The sequence below is a fragment of the Gekko japonicus genome, unplaced genomic scaffold (assembly GCF_001447785.1).
Source record: "Gekko japonicus isolate JY-2015 unplaced genomic scaffold, Gekko_japonicus_V1.1 scaffold1316, whole genome shotgun sequence".
Taxonomy (NCBI): domain Eukaryota; kingdom Metazoa; phylum Chordata; class Lepidosauria; order Squamata; family Gekkonidae; genus Gekko; species Gekko japonicus.
This window is the reverse complement of record NW_015175398.1, coordinates 372,269-392,138: the sequence shown is the minus strand read 5'-3', so window position 1 is coordinate 392,138 and position 19,870 is coordinate 372,269. Positions and strand designations below refer to the sequence as shown.

The 19,870-nt window shown below is 42.6% G+C and overlaps 1 protein-coding gene across 1 annotated transcript in view; it reads left to right on the top strand.

The window, feature by feature from the left end:
* The window catches only part of LGR4 (leucine-rich repeat containing G protein-coupled receptor 4), a gene marked incomplete at its 5' end in the record, with an annotated part of 107,963 nt that extends 88,093 nt beyond the window's left edge, over positions 1 to 19,870 (top strand). Inside the window, 5 exons of the mRNA XM_015425684.1 lie at positions 5,434 to 5,505; positions 6,910 to 7,035; positions 11,924 to 12,045; positions 13,714 to 13,788; positions 16,486 to 19,870. Of these exons, the coding sequence (XP_015281170.1) occupies positions 5,434 to 5,505; positions 6,910 to 7,035; positions 11,924 to 12,045; positions 13,714 to 13,788; positions 16,486 to 17,762 (1,672 nt within the window). The remainder of the gene's footprint in view (positions 1 to 5,433; positions 5,506 to 6,909; positions 7,036 to 11,923; positions 12,046 to 13,713; positions 13,789 to 16,485) is intronic.

The following is a 19,870-nucleotide window of genomic DNA, read 5'->3' as shown; positions in this document are numbered from 1 at the left end:
GGCCGAGATTGGGGGGGCAAGGCGGGCGACAGAAGGCCGAGGCCTCCGTCGGCCGGCCCTCTACAGAATCCACCCCCCAAACCTCCAGGTATTTCCCTCCTTAGAGCTGGCAACCCTACATTCCCCTCAGTGCCTGTTGGTAGGCAACTAAGCTTGGTCCTGTCACCTACTTTGGCCTTTGGGAGAAAACACATTGGGGCCAGTCCTGATAGGGTTGCCAACTCCAGATGGGAAATTCCTGGAGATTTGAGGGATGGAGCCTGAAGAGGGTGAGGTTTGAGGAGGGGTGGGACCACAGACAGGTACACTGCCATAGACTCCACCCTCCAAACCATTCAGTCCCACATAGGGAACCATTGTTGCCAATCTCCAGGTGAGGGCTGGAGAGCACTCAGAATTACAACTGCTCTGCAGAAGGCAGGGCAGAAGTCAGCTGAAGTCAAAGGGGCAGATAATGGTAGGTTGATGGTTAGCTGGGAAGGAGCTGGGGTTGCCAACTACATGCTGACAAATTCCTGGGGATTTGAGGGGTGGAGCCTGGAGAGGGTGGGGTTTGCAGAGGGGTGGGACCTCAGACAGGTAGAATGCCATAGACTACACCCTCCAAACCAGCCACTTTGTCCTGGGTAACAATTGCTGCCAATCTCCAGGTGAGGGCTACAGATCACTCACAATTACAACTGCTCTTCAGGTAGCAGAGATCAGTTCCTCTGGAGAAAACAGTGGACTCTGTCATTATACCCTGCTGAGGTCACCACAGCAAATTGACACTGTTTGCCCAAAGCCAGAGCACTCCCCCAGAGCCTCTTTCTAGATCCCGTTGTATTGCTTTCACAACGGGCTTTACTGCTAGTTATACATAATCTTACATTCTAATAGCAAAGTCGGGAAATCTTTGCATACTTAAATCCAGTGACTGGAGATGTGACTAGGCAAGATCATTCTACAGACCTGAAAATGGCCCCAGGTTTGCAGAAAAATGTGAAATCTGAAAAAAAATAAAAGCATTGGGAGGTTTAAAAAATGCAAAAATGGTAAAAGGAATGCCTGTAGCTTTAACCAAGGGATTCCCTCAGTGGCTGTTGCTAGGCAACAACAATATTCCAGGCTGGGTTTCAGTAGGTAGAAGGTAGGGGGAGGGGACAGGGGCCTTTCCAGGCCGATTTTGTCCTTTGAGGAAGGACTTCTTGGGGCCAGGATCGACTAGGGTTGCCCGCTTCAGGTTGGGAAATTCTGAAGATTTTGTGGTGAAGTCTGAGTAGCACAGGGTTTGGGGAGTTGAGAGGCCTCAGCTAGATATAATGCCATAGAGTCCACCCTCCAAAGCATCCATTTTCTTTAGAGGGACAGATCTCTGTCTGGAGTTCAGTTGTAATTCTGGGAGATCTCCAGGTCCCACAGCAACCTCTGAGTGACTTGATACCAACCACCTTGCATGACTCAAATAGGTTCAAGAAGAGTACAACATTTTTTATTAGACTTACCTTTAGCAAAGTTGTACATTGTTAGTAGTATGTTTGTTTAAAGTTGTACCTGTTTATTTTCTGGTTTTAAATGTCAATGTATTAATGTACATTGTTCTCATTTGTTAAAAAAATTAAATAAAATGTTTATTTTTTTAAAAATACGCCTGGCTGGTTACTACAGTTCAACAGCAGCCACCCTATGAAAGCCAGCGTGGGGTAGCAGTTAGAGCTTTGGAGCAGGGTTGCAAGACCCAGGTTTGAATACCGGTCTTGCTGTGGAATCTCACTGAGTGATTTTGGACCAGTCACATACTTTCAGGCTAACCTACCTGACAGTGTTGTTGTGCAGATAAAAAAGGACGAGAGGAGAATAATGTAAGCTGCTTTGTTCCCCACTGTGGAGAAGAGTGTGGTATAAGTGGAGTAAATAAATAATAAATATCACTAAAGATGGGAGGCTGGTTGAATGGTTGAGAAGGAAAGAATGGGGCAGGTACCACACAACTAGACCACAGTTTTCCTAGGCAGAGCCTGCTGGTGCAAGAGGGAAAGCTTAAGACAGGGAGGCAGATAAAGGTTGGCAGTTGGGTGAGAAGGAGATAGGGTTGCTAGGTTAGGAAATTCCTAGATATTTGAGGGTGGGGCCTGGGGAGGGTGGGGTTTGAGGAGGGGAGGGACCTCAGAAGGGTATAATGCCATAGACTCCACTCTCCAAAGCAGCCAGTTCCTCCAGGGCAGCTAGGATTGCCAACCTCCAGCTGGGTGCTGGAAATCACCCAGAATTACAACTGTTCTCCAAATGAGCAAAATCATTTCCCCTGGAGAAATTGGCTGCTTTATAGGGTGGGGTTTATGGTACAGTACTCTGCTGAGCTCACTTCCAAGCTCAAACCTCATTCTCCCAAGGCTCCACCCCAAATCTCCAGGAATGTCCCAACCTGGAGCTGGCAACCCTAAGGGGAACTGATCACTTTAGTTGGGAGATTTGTTGTGATTCCAGGAGATCACCAGGCCCATCCCAAAGGTTGGCAAGGAGAGAAGGAAGCAGGAAAATGGGAGAAGCAATGGGGATTTTCAGGAGAGGGAATAATGGGGGAGGGGAAATGAGATGTCTCCCATAAGTCCTTGCAAGTTCCTGCTTGTTTCATCTATTTTATATGCTGCTCTGACGATGCATTGGAAAAACAGCATATAAATTATTAAAATGACATTGTTTCTGTGTGGATTCATGCACTGGGAGAGTTATTACAAATTCATCCTGGAATGGCAGAAAAAGGAAAAGGTAATTTATGGTGATGAAGGAAGAGAGGCAGGATAATGCCAAGAAGAAAGAGATACATTGAGAATATTTACACCTTTTTATGAGGTATTGTGGGCTGCGGTGGCTCAGAAGTTAAGACGCTGAGCTGCAGACTGGAAGGTCTGTAGTTCGGCAGTTCGAGACCCTAGTGCCATGTGATGGAGTGAGCTCCTGTCTCTGGCCCCAGCTCCTGCCAACATAGCAGTTCAAAAGCAAGAAATTGCAAGTAGATAAATAGGTACCACTTCGGTGGGAAGGTAACAGCATTACACGTGCCTTGGCGTTTAGTCATGCCGACCACATGACCACAGAAACGTCTTCGAACAGCACTGGCTCTTCGGCTTGGAAATGGAGATGAGCACTGCCCCTTAGAGTCGGATTCAACTAGTTTTCGAGCAAGGGAAACCTTTACCTTTTATGAGGTACTGTTTTTTTTTTGCCAGGAGTTCTAATTAGGAACAAGGGATGCTAGGTTGCAGCATGGATTTCACTGCCTCCTAGAACATTGTTTAATAGGTTCCATACAGTCACTGTTCTGGATCCACCCTTCAAAGTACAGTTTTATAGTATTCATTTTACAACTGGGAAACCATACACTGAAAATAAGTGTTTCATTTATTTATTTGTTTGATATGTATACCGCCTTCCCCGCGGATGGGCTCAGGGTGGTTCACAACAGTTTCAACACAATACTATTAAAACAATAATAAAAGTAACAATTAAAACAGTAAAACCATCATATACCGTGTAATGACTAATTCTGATCGGCAGTACTGATATTAAGATCCGGCCACTGGTGCCAGTTCAGCAGTACCAATGTTAAGATCCAGGCTGCTGAGGAGGAGGGAGCCAGGAAAGGAAAGGGATGCCCGCCACCTCAACCAAAGTCCTGGTGGAAGAGCTCCGTCTTGCAGACCCTGCGGAATTGCAGTAGATCCCACAGGTCCCTGATCGCATATGGGAGCTCATTCACCAGGTAGGGGCCAGGGCCGAAAAAGCCCTGGCCCTGGCCGAGGCTAGCCAGACGTCCCCGGGGCCAGGGACTATTAGAAGATATTGATTCATAGACCTCAGTGTCCCCTAGGGCTCATATGGGGAGAGACGGTCTCGAAGGTATGCTGGCCCCTGGCCATATAGGGCTTTGAAGGTAAGCACCAGCACCTTGAAATGGATCCGGAATTCAGTAGGCAGCCAGTGGAGTTCACACAGCACTGGGTGGATATGAGCCCTCACAGGCGTCGCCGTCAACACCTGTGCTGCCGCATTTTGCACTAGCTGCAATTTCCAGAGCAGGATCAAGGGCATTTATATTTACATAAATATATATTTATATTTATATAAATATCTCCCTTATAAGTGTGTGTATATGCATAGGCATGCACATGCAGATTTGCTGAGGAAAAAAACCCATATTTAAATAAACAATATATATGATTTTTTCCCCCTAAATGCGTCCCTGTTTGGACCAGGGTTGGGCCAGTCAGAGAGCTAATGGTCTGGAGTAAAGTCTGAAATCTGACCAGGTCGCTGAACTGAATCCCTAAGAAATTCTAGGTGCAACACCTAATACATCTAAATGCTGGTTGCACTGAGAAAACCACTGCTGCTTTCTGATGGGCTTTGCAGAGGATAGAAGACTGCCATCATTGACTGACCAGAGGGAGGAGTCCCTATTCATGTTGTATGCATATCAGCAATCTGCACGTGCACAAATGTCTTGTATATATTAAAGGTGGTTTTATGTTTTGGCTGCCATTCTTCTGCAGTGCTCAGTGTGGCTTACAACATTTAAAAATAAAAATCAATAATCAGTCAAAATAACAGACATTGTTGATTTTAAACATTCATGTTTCAACAAGGGTCAGTAGGCTTTGGCACATGTGTAAGCTGTTAGTGCGTGCATGTTGGGAGCCAGCACCTACCATATTATACTCTTGGTCAGGGCATGAAAGTCGTGACTTAAAAATATTACAAAACCCACATGTGCTACACCTTCTTAAAAGAGTATCTGAGGAAGTGAATTTTGTATAACTAATCAGGCATCTTATATGTGTATCAGCATGAGAGAGTATGCGGTGAGCATAGCACACTAAAACTACTCACCTGTAGTCCTGCTAAGCCAGTAGCATATGCTTTGAGAACCTCCATGTTCACCTGAGATTCCATAGATTTGGATGGAACCTTAGCCTTGTGTTAATTTAATGTGTCTTGCAGAAGTGACTGAACACAAAAGTGTGGGGGAGAATCCATTTAGACACTTGCTCTGCATGTGCACCAAGGTGTAACAAACTCTTTACATTCTTTTCTCAGTTGCAGTTGTCTGTATTCTGCTGGAAGCTGTTGTTTATACCCTTACGCAAGTTTCAGAAAGTCAGTTCTAACCCAGTGCAGGCAAGGTGCCTGTCCTACATAAAAGAAAGGAAGTAGAGCCTTGGAGCCCCACACCAAATGGCTAAGGCATTCACTCTAATTTTCCCAGCAGACATGAATTGTTGAGAGAAAATTGTCATGATGACATTGTAAATACAGTTAACCTGCAAGTTAGTTACATGCTTGTCACAAGCTTAGTGTGACCTGAATCATAATGTAATAACTGAGCTACGAACAATGGTCACTTACAAGTGTCAATGTAAATCACTAACACAATGGTACTTCTTAACATTGCAGTGATCTCAGCAGAAATTTGATCCACCGGATCTATGAAGCAGCGTTTACTTCGCTTGGTGCTATTACCAATCTGTAAGTAGGCCACTTAGCACTGAAAAGTTTTCCAATTCTTTCGTAGTAGCATTTTCCCTCTCAAAGTCTCTGTTCTTGTTTCCTTGAATTCAGTATTTCTAATCAACACCTGGTGTGCATATAGAGAAAGCAAAAATAACATACTCCTGCTACATGCTTGCTGTACTTTAGTGGGGAAAGGATGCTCACCAAAAAATAAAACAATGTGATACAAGACATTCTTTCCTCCACCTTCACTTCCAGATTATGTGCAGAGGATAAAGAGATGGGTGTAACCCCACACTAGGGTTGCCAGTTCTGGGTTGGGAAATACCTGGAGATTTGGGGGGTGGAGCCTAGGGAGGGTAGGGTTTGGAGACAAGTGGGGCCTCAGCAGAGTACAATGCCATAGAGTCCACCCTCCAAAGTATCCATTTCCTCCAGGGGAACTGATCTAGGTCATCTGGAGATCAGTTGTAATAGTGGGATATCTCCAGGTCCCACCTGGAGGTTGGCAAGCCGGCCCCACACAGTGAGCTGACTGTTCCAGTCCATGCATTAGGAGAATGCACACCTTTTCAAAAAAGTTTTGTATCTCCCACCTTTTTGTGGGACTAGGAGATGAGGGGACAGGAAGTTTTGAATTGTGGTTTTTTTTTCTGTAGCTGCTTTCATAGAACTTTCCAAGCCATCATCATATGCAGTCTTAAATGTCTTAGCAACCTTTAGACATGGGGAATACTTCTGTGTCTGGTTTTTCAAGTATTACCCCACACACACACACACACACACACACACACACACACACACACACACACAAACAAACACCATTTAGTGACTGCTTTGGTTAGTTAAACAACTGCATTGGGCTGTTATGCTTTGCCAGACTGGCACTAGCAATTAGATTTGGGTGACAGTAGCCATGTCCCTGGGAACATGCAAGCATGGAATGGCAAACAGCTGTCTTCTAGATTTTCCCGTGAAAGATAGTGGCTGGCTCTAAGTCATATAGCTCCGCTGGCAATAGGAACATCTAGACGATAGCGTAATGTAGTGGATAGAATTGGGGGTAGAGATTACCCACTTTCAAATCCCTGCTTAGCCATGAGACTGAGTGAAATGTCTTGGACAGTTCACTTGTCTCTAAAACCTAAATTATCTCACAGTATGGTTTTGAGGATAAAATGGGATAATCCATCATTTGCTGTCCTAAACTCCTAGGAGGAAGGGTGTGGTCCAGATCGTATGAGCAGTGAAGAAGTTGATTGTGTAATGCTGCTTGCAGGAGAGCAGAGCATTCCATTCAGCCAACAAATGGACTGTCTATATCTCCATTTCATATATGCATGTTCAAGTATTTAATATTCTGCAATCTCACCCAGGTATTTCTGTTATACTTGTTTTTCCCCCCACCAATCTTTTTAGAGACTTAAGTTTCAATGCGTTGACCTCGTTTCCAACTGAAGGCCTGAGTGGGTTAAACCAGCTTAAACTTGTAGGCAACACAGAACTGCGAGAAGCCCTGACAGCAAAGGATTTTGTGAAGCTTCGGTGAGTCACTAACTAAATCAGAGTGTCTATGCTTTAAATATACAGTCGCATTTAAGTGGAATAAATTTAATTTCCCAAATGCAGGTTAATTCAATTAAGAATTTACCTGCCTTATTGAAGACACTGGCAGCTAAAGCAGTACTCTAGGATTTACTTGTGGGACAAAGAAATCTATCTTTGCCAGACCTATCACTAGAACACCCTTTCCGCTGAGGCTGTAGTGCAGCTTCTGTTATGGCTTTTGGTTTGCTAAGTGGACAGAGGATAAGCTCAAATTGAAATCTGCATTTATGGGCTGAAAAGCCCATTCCTGCCCTTGTGCCTTGTACTTTTATAACATTCTGCCCATTCAGTCTAGCCAACACTCTGGTCCTCGTCTTTAAGAGCTGAAGCTATACCCTTCTGTGAGAAGTATTCGTATTTGTACTTGAAAATATGTCACCAATTTAGGCTGTGAGCCTGTTCCACATAATATGAAATCCAACTCCCTTGTGATGTCTTGGTATAGGCACCTTAACAAATAGTGGTCTGTTTCCCCCCCCCCCCCCCACCCAGTAGTCGTGATTCTAAACCAGGATTAAACCATAGTTAAGAAACCTGGTTACAGGGAGTGATCCCAGTTTGGTAAGGACCCTGCATTCAGACATCAAAACTACTTCTTCCTTCCTTCCTTCCTCCTCCTCCTCCTCCTCCTTCTTCTTGTTATTATTATTATTTCTCGATGACACTCATGGCAGAATACATGGTGAAAATCAAGTACAATCAACAGGATGATACATCCAATGAGCAATATACTAGGGTTTGGACTACAGAAATCTGAAAACAAACAGAAATCTCAGAGAGAGCTGAAATGAAACCATGAGCTTTTAACATGACATTTTAAGTGATGTAGAAATTACCTTGTCTGGGGCATACTTACAGTGGTGTAGGTCATAGTCCTTATCCCTTTACCAATGCATCTTTCCATCCCTTTTATTAGAGTACAGTTCTGTTACCTTTGCAAAAAAGCTCTCTTGAATAATTCTGTTCTGCATATCTTGCGAAAAGCCAGGAGAGCCTTCCTCACCTCATCAGAGAGGCCATTCGAGCAAAGTTGGCATGGTGGAGAGAGAGGGTAATTGCTTGTACTCATGCATTCTCTTCAGAGGTGGTTCTGCAAATCATAGGGCCTGAGGCCATGAAGGGCTTTGTCTGTGATAGTCAACACTTTGCACTGATCCTAGTAATAGATGGGCTGCAGAATTATGGATGATTGCAGAATTAGAGTGACGTGCATATTCTGCCTAGCCCCCAATCTAGTTGCGGCGGTTTGAGGAGTGATTTAAACCTGTCCAACATACATCCCCTGATACCTACTTCTTCATCCTAATGCCTCAGATCTACTGTGTCAAAGGCTGCTGACAGATCAGGAGGAGCAACAGAGAAACATGACATTTGCCAGGCAGAGGTCGTCAGCTAAAATTATTAGAGTCATCTCTGTCCTGTAGTCCAGCCTGAACCCAGACTGGAAAGGGGCTAGAGCCTGTGAATTATCCAGGAAGCCCCAGAGTTGGTCTGCTTTCGAGTGCTTTCTACTGCTTTCTCAATCACTTTGCCTAGAAATGGGAGATTAGAGACTGGGTGATAATTAGAAACATCTTTTTTTGAGTAGTGGATGGATGTTTGCCTGTTTGAGTGCTTTATGAAAAGTGCCCTGGGTGAGTGACTGATTTATGATAGCTATCAAGGGTTCCTTTATGTGGTTTTGCATGATTTTAGCAGCCAGCTGCTCAAGGGGCCAGTATACATTCACCAATCCCAGGATCCTGTCAATATCCATCACACTAACTAGGGCAAATTGGTCCATAATCAGACAAGATGATGTACTAGGCATTTTATCTGACAGCCCTAGCTTATCAGTGACATCCAGGTCAGAGTTTATTTGTGTTATTTTATTGGCAAAGAACCTTGCAAAGATGTTACAGCTAATTGTCAGTTCAAAAGGCAGTAAAGGTTCAGATTTAGGAGTCAGCAGTTGATGGGACACCTTAAATAGTTGGGATGGTTGTGAGGTAGCTGATGCAGTGGTTGCAGAGAAATAACACTTCTATACCAGTATCACTGCGGCCCTGTAATGCACTCTGTTAGATTCAGTCGGGACGTAGCCAGAAAATTTTGTTTGGTGGGGCATGGGGAAATCCCCGGGGACAGAAGAAGCAGCTCCAGCTCCACTGTGACCTCTAGTCCTCCTCTAGTTCTCTAGTCCCTTCAATTGTAGAGACTTGATTCTGGGCTGCTTTTCTGTGTAAGCGGGGGGTAGGGGGGAATCTCCAATTCTGTCTCCTTTGCATTTTGCAGTTTTATTTTATTTTATTGCTATTTTATTTTATTTGCATTTTTAAAAACCTATTTATTTTTTGGCTTGGAAAAAAGAAAATGAGACTGAAGCTTCCCTGACTGTGCCTGGGTTCATTTTGGAAACCCCACGTGCATCTTGCAGTTTGCTTATTTTTTATTTATTTTTTTGTTCGCGGGGGCGGCACTCATCTGTTGGGGGCATTTCCCCCAAATACCCCCCCCCCATGGCTACGGACCTGGATTCAGTGCAAGTTTTCTGTCATCATCTTTTTAGATGTCTTCCAGCCTTCTTTTGGTCATCCAGGTCCACGGTGACCCATGGGGCTGGTTTTCTCCCTAAGGGTGGTAGAGGTCAACAAGGAACAACCTTGTCAGTGACATTGAGAAGCTTTGTGTTCCAAGCTTCCACTGCAGCCTCCCAGTGCATTTTGGAATCCAGAAGGGTCCATGAACCTCCCTTTGTGGAGTGTTGGTGTCATAGTTACCTGTGTGGTCAGTAAGTGGTCAAGCCATGGTTCAGGCCGAAGCTGTAACCCTGAAATAAGACTTTCTGAGGCTCAGAACAAAAGATCAGGTCTAAGTTATAGCCTTTTTCATGTGCTGAACCTGCCATGATTTGAGAGAGGGCCAAGGCAGTCAAAAGGGCTGTAGAATCTAGGCTGGCTCTGGAGAGGAGTAGTCAGCTTGAATGCTGAAATCACCCAGAACAATCAGCTGAGGGTCTCCATTAATTAAGTTGGGTCAAAGGTCTCATGAACTAGGAATTAGTTATATCTCTTTGGGGGGGGGGAGCATCCAAGCCCAAGAATTTTTTTTTTTAAGTTTTATGCAAAACACAAGCATACTGTAGTTTCAGTACAGCAGCTTTTGAATAAGAATATTGAGTATATCTGTATACAGTTTCTGATCCACTTAAGTGCCTATGTTATAGGTTTGTAGAAGTGGGAAAGAATATTTAGAGAACAGGTAGACTGGAGAAAGTATCTCAGTTTTGGACATCAGTAGTACTTTGACCTCTCAGACTTACAAAAACCATTGTTCATCATTGCTTTAAGAAATAACTTTTTTAAAAAAACCTCTTCAGCTTTTCCCCCTATTTAAAATTGTTTCTGATGCCTGTTTGCATCTCTCCTTCTCCTTGTCCTCATTCCAGAAGGAAAGTGACTGTAAATATTTACCCTTGAGATATGTTCACCAAAGACTTTTGACTTCAAGCACAAAGATTTGGATGTTATGTTATAAAAATATCATATTTACCAAATAGAAGTATGCCTTCTGGTGATGTTCTGTGGCAAGCGATTCGTGTAGTAGCCTCCTGTACACTGAGATTTGGGGAGAAGTCTTACTCAGAGTTCTCTCATTGGCTAAGGCTGACAACGCTGAGAAGTTGCTCTTTCTTTGTATTCGTGGAGCCCATCATGCCCTCTCCATTATTACTTTACAGAAATTAGTCAAGACTTTTATTCCCACAGGCATTTGGAGAATGTGGACGATTCTGGGTTAAGCTGACCTAATATCTAATTTTTCTGCATTGTGGTGGTTCATAGTTTTAATTATGGTATGTTTACTTAGTTGTTTATGGTTGTTTTACAACCTGAAACAATGGCAAATAGCCATAAACTTTTCAACTAAGCAACCCCCCCAATTAATTTTTATTTATTTTTATACACACACACATCAGCACAGCATAGAGAAACTTTTATAGCTGTAATGCACCCTGCAGGCCTTTTTATGGCCATGTGGTGGATATAAATAGAATAAAAATGTGTTTGGCCCCTTCTTTTGGGTGAATTAGACTTTCTGGCATGTCCTGGAGTCAGTTAAGGGAAGTGTGCAGAGCAGGAAATCCAGCCTTGCAGCATGGGAGATTTCATATAAGAAACCAAACAATGAGAATGACAGGTGTGTACTTAGTACTTGCATGGGAATTCACTTGCGCAACAGTGCTACTCTCCAGGCAACTTGATGAATTTTCATTTTTGTGCACACAGGTAATAACATGATTGCTTGTAACATCTTTTTTGCCTTAAGATGGCAGTGCTTTAACACACACTTGGACTGTAACCAAAGAAGAGGAGGAGGAGAGGAGATTGAATTTATACCCCGCCCTTCACTTGGAGTCTCAGAGCGGCTTACAAACTCCTTTCCCTTCCCCTCCCCATAACAGACACCCTGTGAGGTGGGTGGGGCTGAGAGAGCTCTGACAGAAACTGCTCTTTTTCAAGAACACCTCTGACAGAACTACGGCTTGCCCAAGGACATCCATCAGATGCAAGTGGAGGAGTGGGGAATCAAACCTGGTTCTCCCAGATTAGAGTCCGCGCACTTACATAAAAACCAAGTTCACAATGTAGTCATTTGGACACCAGAAGCTCTCTTGCTGGATTAAAACCTATTCTTTAGGAAATCTCATAGCTAAATTCTTTTATTAGAATATTAGAAGGACTTTCATAAGGAAAAGCAAGTTCTAACTTTCAGAGACAATGCTGCTTTAAAAAAAATTCAGAAAAGCTGTCAGTTATGACCTCCTGCTGTTTCTTTGAATTTTCAGATCGCTATCTGTTCCATACGCCTACCAGTGCTGCGCATTCTGGGGCTGTGATTCTTATTTAAACTTTAATACTGAAGATTCCAACCACCAAGATCAAAGCCTGTCAGTTGCTCATGACCGTGGTGAGTGCTTAACTGAAAAAAAAAAGTGTTCTGAGAAGACACACACAGCCTTTTACACAAATGTAAGCTTCCTCCAGGCATACCTGGAATTGGGGAACATGGCTGCTTTTCATGTGTTGTATTCACTTATTGTGGGGGAAATCTTTTACATGACTCCATACAACGTATTTTGAATCTTTCCGCAGATTCATTACTCACTGACTCTTTTCAGAAATAATGCAAAAGGATGCTTATTCTACCCGTGGTTAATTTGTGAAAGTAGGCTTTGGATTGCTCAGTCCAAGTTTGCCTTCAGAAATCCTAGTTTCAGAGCTTCATCTTGCCTGTAAAGTTCTTGCTGTGTTCTCAGCTTGCATGGCAAAGGAAATTTTTACCATGTTATCAACTTAACTTTCAATTGGCCAGCATTACTGTAAGGCCATAGAGCCGCACCCCCTTTCCCAGTCAAGCCCTGTGGCATCGAACATTAACACTGTCGTCACACCAAATCAGAAAACATCCCAGTAAAACTACAGCCTTCCCCCCTCCCCCAAACACACAAAGGTGGCAGAACAGTGCTCCCAAGTTGTATCCCAAAATCAGCAACCTTATTCTGCTTCTGTGGCAGCAAGTTAGGCCTGGGTGGTAGTGGTGATATACGGTTCTTGTACCATATAACCCTTTAGTGGTATTGGTCAATTGTCTCATGCTTCAAACTACCACTTTCTTAATTAGTGTGTTTATCCTATTTTATTGTACTTCCTCGGCACATGTGAGAGAGGTCAGAACCTCTGACCTCTCCCATCACCCATTGAACTACCCAAGGTTCAAGTCCGCACATAAAGAATCTTACCTGAGTTATTCTACTAGGCGTCTCTAGTAAAGTAAAGGTAAAGGTTTCCCTTGCTCGAAAGCCAGTCGAATCCAACTAGGGATGCGGTGCTCATCTCCATTTCCAAGCCGAAGAGCCAGTGCTGTCCAAAGACGTTTCTGTGGTCATGTGGCCGGCATGACTAGACGCCAAGGCGCACAGAACCTTCTCACTGAACCGGTACCTATTTATCTACTTGCTGTTTCTTGTTTTCAAACTGCTAGGTTGGCAGGAGCTGGGATCAGAGATGGGAGCTCACTCCATCTTGCGGCACTCGGGTCTCGAACTGCTGAACTACTGACCTTCCAGCCTGCAGTTCAGCGTCTTAACCACTTGAGCCACTCCCCCCCTCCTTTTGCAGTGTTCTGTAAAACTGAGATAAAGGGTTCCTTTTCTTCTTTTGTGTCTAAAGAAACGGTCTCATGAAAGCTCATACTGGAATAAGTGTTCATCTTTCAGGTGCCATTGGATTTTTGTTTTGCTAAAATAGTCTAATGTGTCTACCCCACTGAGACCTATCTTTCCATTGTTTGAATGCATTCCTTTCTACTAACAATCAGCTACCATTATTAATTTAATTACACCGTAGCTTTGCATGATTTCTGATCCAAGGCACAGAGAATAAGAAGTGCTGTTTAAAAGGACTCTGCAAGGTTTTATCTTGAACTCCCAAGTAGAATAGACTCGTGAGATAGTTTAATCTGAAGCTAAATGGCCATGTACTAGACTCTATTTTTTAAATAGGTAAGACATAATCCATGAAATAGTTTAATATTTTAGTGTTTCTCCAGGCCTGATCTTCTGCCACTTTTATTTAGGTGCAGCAGATGACCTAATCAATGAAGATAATGAAGAACTTGGTCAGACAATAATACACTGTACCCCTACAACAGGTAAAGGGGCCCATGAATTTAAGCTTTAGCAACATACTTTGTTTTGTGTTGTAAGTGTTGATTGGATAGTGAACAGAATCCACAAATCTGATGAAGCTTTCACGAGTTATGATGCAGTAATGCAAAAACAGGACTGGGGTGTGGGGTTTGAAGTGAGTATACTGTGACAGTTCCTACAGGCTATTACAAGAGAGTTTATTAAAATGTCGGGTTTAAAAGTACTAATGCTGCTTGTAAGGTTAGTATTGTTTAAAGATATATGGGAGTCACTCCACCCATAAAGTGCTTACAGCTGTCCTAGCTGGCTCTCCCTTTCTTTCTTCCTGTTGGCATCATCACGTTAGTTGTTTTTCCTTAGTCTTCCCATCCCTGCAGCAGGCCCGTCATTTAGTGCAAGCTTCTGTGTCACCCACAGCTGCCTGCAAGGGAAAAAAAATTGTGTATGAGCCAGCTATTGTACCTTGAACTGTGTTAGCGGCTGCTTACATGTTTCCTTCCTCAAGCCCTGTGTTTGTTTGTTTTTTTACATCACTATCATGTTTGGGCACCCCAGTTCCTGCTGTCTTTGTGAATTCCAGATGAGGGCTACACCCAGCCTGTCTTTGGGGGCAGGTGCAAGGCAGTTTCTGTGATATGGAGGGTTATATGAGCCAGTACTGCTCATCCTTTCTTCCCCATCTCTGAGAGAGATGTGAAACCTTTAGTGTTATAAAAACATGAGAGGAAAATAGTCTCCTGATTCCCTACTTGAAATGACATGTGGATCAAGGAACACTATACATGGTAATAGAACTAAAGTTGCCCCACTGAATTTGGCTATATTAGACTTGACATTGTAGTGGTACTCTGGAAACTGAGGTTGGCCATGGTAACAATATCATTCGGGCAGGGGTCATTTCGTAGAAAAAGAGCTAAGGGAACTCATTAGCATAACTCATTAGCATATGCCACACCCACTGACATCACCGGAAGTGTGTCATAAGGCCACACACCCCGCCCCCAACGGTTCCGGCCGCTGCTGCCGGCCTTGCAGCTCCACTGCCGAGCCCCATGAGGGGCCCGGCGGTGCAAGGCCAGCGGGAGTGCAAGGAAGCCCCGCGAAGGCCCTCCCTGGCCCCAGGCAGGCAGGGGTGGGGAGAGGCAGGGAGGAAGCAACTTACCCTCCCTCTTCTCCGGCCTCCTCCTGGCTGAATGAGGGCCGGAAGCAGGGGGCGGGGCTTCGTCATGTGCCCCGCCCCCCATACCTCACCCGGGGGAACTGCAATCCCCCGCGATCCCCCCCGAAATGACCTCTGCATTCGGGCTCAGGACACAATCAGTTGTATTTTTCAAGCTTGTCACCTGCCTTGTTTTGTCACTAGCCTTTCCTATCTTCAGCTGATCTTGAACATCTGTCCTACCTCCTCTCTGTGCACTGACTCATGGCATATTTATTCTCCATGTTCATTTGCTCAACCCATGGAACTGAGGTGTTAACAATGTTAGAAGTGGAGCCATTGAATCTTCTGTTGCATCTTGGAAATACTGGTCTTATTTATTTTTAACCAACAGTTCTTTCCTTCGTTTAAACAACTTGTAGATGATGCTGATTTTCAAATACTTTTTTCCTAAGTAGTAATAGAATTCATGTGGCCCTGTAAAATCGGGGGTGGGGGGGCTCAGTGGTAGAACATTTGCTTTGGATGCAGAAAGCCTCAATACCTGGCATCTCCAATTAAGAGATATAGGTAGTTGGTGATGTTAAAGACCTCCACCCGAGACCATGGAGATCCAGTGTCAGTCAGAACAGACATTACTGACCTTGATCGATCAATTGTCTGACAGTGGTTCCTGGCCATAGTGACTAAAAGGTTCCACATCTAGAAGCACTAGCCCTTAGAATATCAATGCTAGGAGGCAAGGTCAGGGAAGGTCTTAACTTCCGTGTTATGTTCATTGGTTCTACAAGGAATCTGGTTGGTCACTGTGTGACATACCATGCTGGATTAGACGGACTGGTCTGATCCAGTATGGCTTAATAACATTCCTTATTGATAAATTGTCTTTTTGACCTCCAAGAAGCAGACCATTGCCAGACAGAGCAGATGAATTAGTTTTTTCCTGGTAACTCAATGAATTGGTTTGAAAGCCCTGGTCAGAAATTAGGATACAAATGCAGAATGTACCTCTGTAACAACCATGGATCAGGGCTTTTTATGGACCCTGTTCTCTGGGCTGCAACCTATCCAGGTTTGATTAATGAAACACACAGAAGACAATTGGAAGTATGCAGAGCCCAATTTAAAAATAACCTAGTTTTAAAATAGTCTTAATGAAAAGACTAAAAACAAGTAAGCATTTCCTTTTTATAATACCCATCATCAAAAGAAAAAGAAAAAATAGATCCTTTAGGTTGGATGTACATATATTTCCTTGTGCTTCTATGCTATAACTGGGGCAATCAGCTGACTAGCAGAAGAGTTATTACAGCCTGATTTATTTTACTTGTGTTTATATAAGTGGGCCATCATTGGGGTATTTATCACTTGGTATATAAGCAGTAAATTTCTCTAGCTGCAGATCTTACATTTACCTGACCTTGTGTAGTAGAGCTCTGTAGTGCTGTTTTCAGAAAATGCAGTACTTCTAAAATATATTTAGATAAACAGTCCTATGTCACTTACTGCATTACTCATGTTTCTTTTTCTTTTATACTAGGTGCTTTCAAGCCTTGTGAATATTTACTAGGGAGCTGGATGATTCGCCTTACAGTCTGGTTTATTTTTTTGGTCGCCTTGTCTTTCAACATCCTTGTCATGTTAACTATATTTGCTTCTTGCGTTTCTCTGCCTTCTTCCAAACTATTCATAGGCTTGATTTCAATGTCAAACTTACTTATGGGGATCTATACTGGTATATTGACTTTCCTGGATGCAGTCTCCTGGGGACGGTTTGCTGAATTTGGCATTTGGTGGGAGACTGGCAGTGGCTGCAAAATTGCTGGGTTTTTGGCTATCTTCTCTTCGGAAAGTGCCATTTTTTTCCTCATGTTAGCTGCCATTGAATGGAGCTTGTCTTCTCAGGAAATAATGAAGAAGGGTAAAAGTAATCACCCAAAAAAGTTTCAAATCACTGCCGTTTTTGCTGTCCTGTGTGCATTGATAGCAGGATGTTTGCCACTGTTCCATAAAGGGGAATACTCCGCATCACCACTCTGCCTGCCTTTTCCCACTGGAGAAACACCCTCTTTGGGCTTCACAGTTACCCTAGTACTCCTAAACTCATTAGCCTTTCTGCTAATGGCTGTTATCTATACCAAACTTTATTGCACCTTGGAGAAGGAGGACCTATCTGAGAACTCACAAGCCAGCATGATTAAACATGTCGCTTGGCTGATCTTCACTAACTGCATCTTTTTCTGCCCTGTTGCATTTTTCTCATTCGCTCCACTGATCACTGCAATCTCTATAAGCCCTGAAATCATGAAGTCTGTCACTCTGATATTTTTCCCACTTCCTGCTTGTTTGAATCCGGTCTTGTATGTTTTCTTCAACCCCAAATTCAAGGAAGACTGGAAATTGCTGCGGTGGCATATTACCAAGAAGAATGGAACTGGGACAGTCACTGTTAATACACAAGGCAGCTGTGGGACACAGGATTTCTACTATGACTGTGGCATGTACACACATCTGCAGGGTAATCTTACAATGTGTGAATGTTGCGAATCACTTCTTCTATCCAAGCCTGTACCATGTAAGCACTTAATAAAGTCCCACAGTTGTCCAGCTCTGACAGTAGTGCCTTGCCAAAGGCCAGATGGCTATTGGTCTGATTGTGGTACTCAATCTGCCCATTCTGATTATGCAGATGAAGAAGATTCTTTTGTATCAGACAGTTCAGACCAAGTACAGGCCTGTGGACGTGCTTGCTTCTATCAAAGCAGAGGCTTCCCTTTGGTTCGTTATGCCTACAATATCCCAAGGATTAAAGACTGAAAGGCTGTATTGCGAACCATACGCTTAAGAGGAGGACGCTTCATATACCATGCCTGTTCTGTCCTTTTACCTGGAAGCACTTTTACAATCATCTTTTGATGTTCATAGTAAACAAGGGATGTGGGCAGTAAATAGCTATACATTTAAAGCAAGAACTATTGCTCTTACTGTAAATAATTGGAAAACCAAAATTTATAACCTAGTTTTTTACTTCTTAGGCTGTGTTTTCATATTGTTATCCAACTGTAATTTACTACTTTGGTTGTGAAGTGAATTCAGTCCACTTTTCCATTTAAGCACAATACAAGAAACAGCTGTTATTAAGGAGTTATTTTTAAATGTGACTTTATATAGTTAAAAGGAAAAAAAAACCCTGTTGCTAACTTTTGTATAGCATTTCTGACTGAATCTCAGGACACTTTACTGCAGGGCCAAAAGAAGGGAGTATACTTCCCATGTACAACTGTGAGTCAAATACAGGCAAAATATACTATATTTTTCATTTTCCAAGCTGTTGCTCAGTTTGATTAGGATAGAAATTTTTATTTCAGTAAAAGCTGTATCGCCTTTCATCATGCACAGATTCTAGATGGACTGATATGATAGAAGGAAACATATGAGTACTGTTTGAAATCTTTGGGGTTTTGTGAGCAAACATCAAAATCAAGTTTACCAAACTTACATTGGCCTGTAGCCCAATGTGTATTACTCCACTTACTAGATCCCTATAGAGCTTCACCGTAAGTGTGATTCTGTGGTTGTTGTGTACACTAAGGGCAGCATTGTGCATATGGTTCTGCATATTGGATCTGACCTATTCTCATAAAGAAGATGGAGAATATATGCACAACACATAATGGAGGTTCCCTTCTACATTGACAGAGCATTTTTTAATACAGAAGAGAAATGAGTAGTCTCATACTCTGTTCTCCCCCTTCACACACGCACACGCACACACACACAAACCCTTGAGTTCCTTGTACATGTTGGACAGCCACTGAGTATTGTTTTGTGCTCTGTATGTTCAAATATGCGCAGGCTTGTTTGTGATAACAAAAGACAGTATAAAAGTCATAGAGATCTGCCTTGTGAAATACAGTATGTTAACAGCTGTGACAAAGTAGAAAGACACTGCAGAAAGGAAATAGAGTGAAACCATATTACACAATGACTTACATATTACACGGAAACATAAATAGACTTAGTGCAGTTTTACTTGTGCAAGAACTTGTGCAACATATAGTACCTTCCTCCCTAAATATCATAGTACCCATAAATTGGTTGTGCAAGATCTTGCACTAGTGCAAATGCAAGTGGGGATACAATATTAAACAGTCTTTTTCTTTCATTTCTGTTTGCACAACACTAGCACAAGTGGAAATTTTACACCAGAGCCAACCAACAACTTTGTAATAGAATAGATCTGAGGATATAAAGTTGCTTTGGAATAAAAGGCTGGTATATTAAAAGAAGTGTGAAAAACAAGAATTTCTGCTTTCCTGCCATTTTACAGACTGGGCAAATGAACTTTTATGAAAATTAGGAGGAAAACATTTGAACCTGATACTTGAGGCTCTGACATTTGGTAATTACATCGATCTTTGTCATCTCTCCTTAGTTTGAAAACTCACAGTGTAAAGTTATATATGCATGATTAAGCTAGATTTTATATTTCTTGAACAAAATATTAAATAGCGGTTCCACTGCCATAACAGTAATTCTAGCACCTTTTTTTTGGGAAAATTTTTTTAAAGCTAGATTACAGTTACGAAAATTTAAATTGTACATAGTGTGTATAAAATTAATTTCTTGTTTTGTAAATTATTTGATAGAATACAAGAATACATGATGGGAAATGTGGCTTCAGTGCATTTGTTAATTAAAGCTACCTCCTGAAATATAGCAGCTGCCAGTAGCAGATTGTTTTAAATTGTGGTTTATATACTTTTTGCATTGTAAATAAACATTGGTTGTACATTGTTCTTGTAATAAACCCCTGAAGCTTTGTATATCGAAATTATTTAGCTTGTATAAAATATGGGATGGCATCATTCTTGTATATTGTAATTTTTAAAGCCCAAATCATTCACAGTAAAATCAAAGGTAAT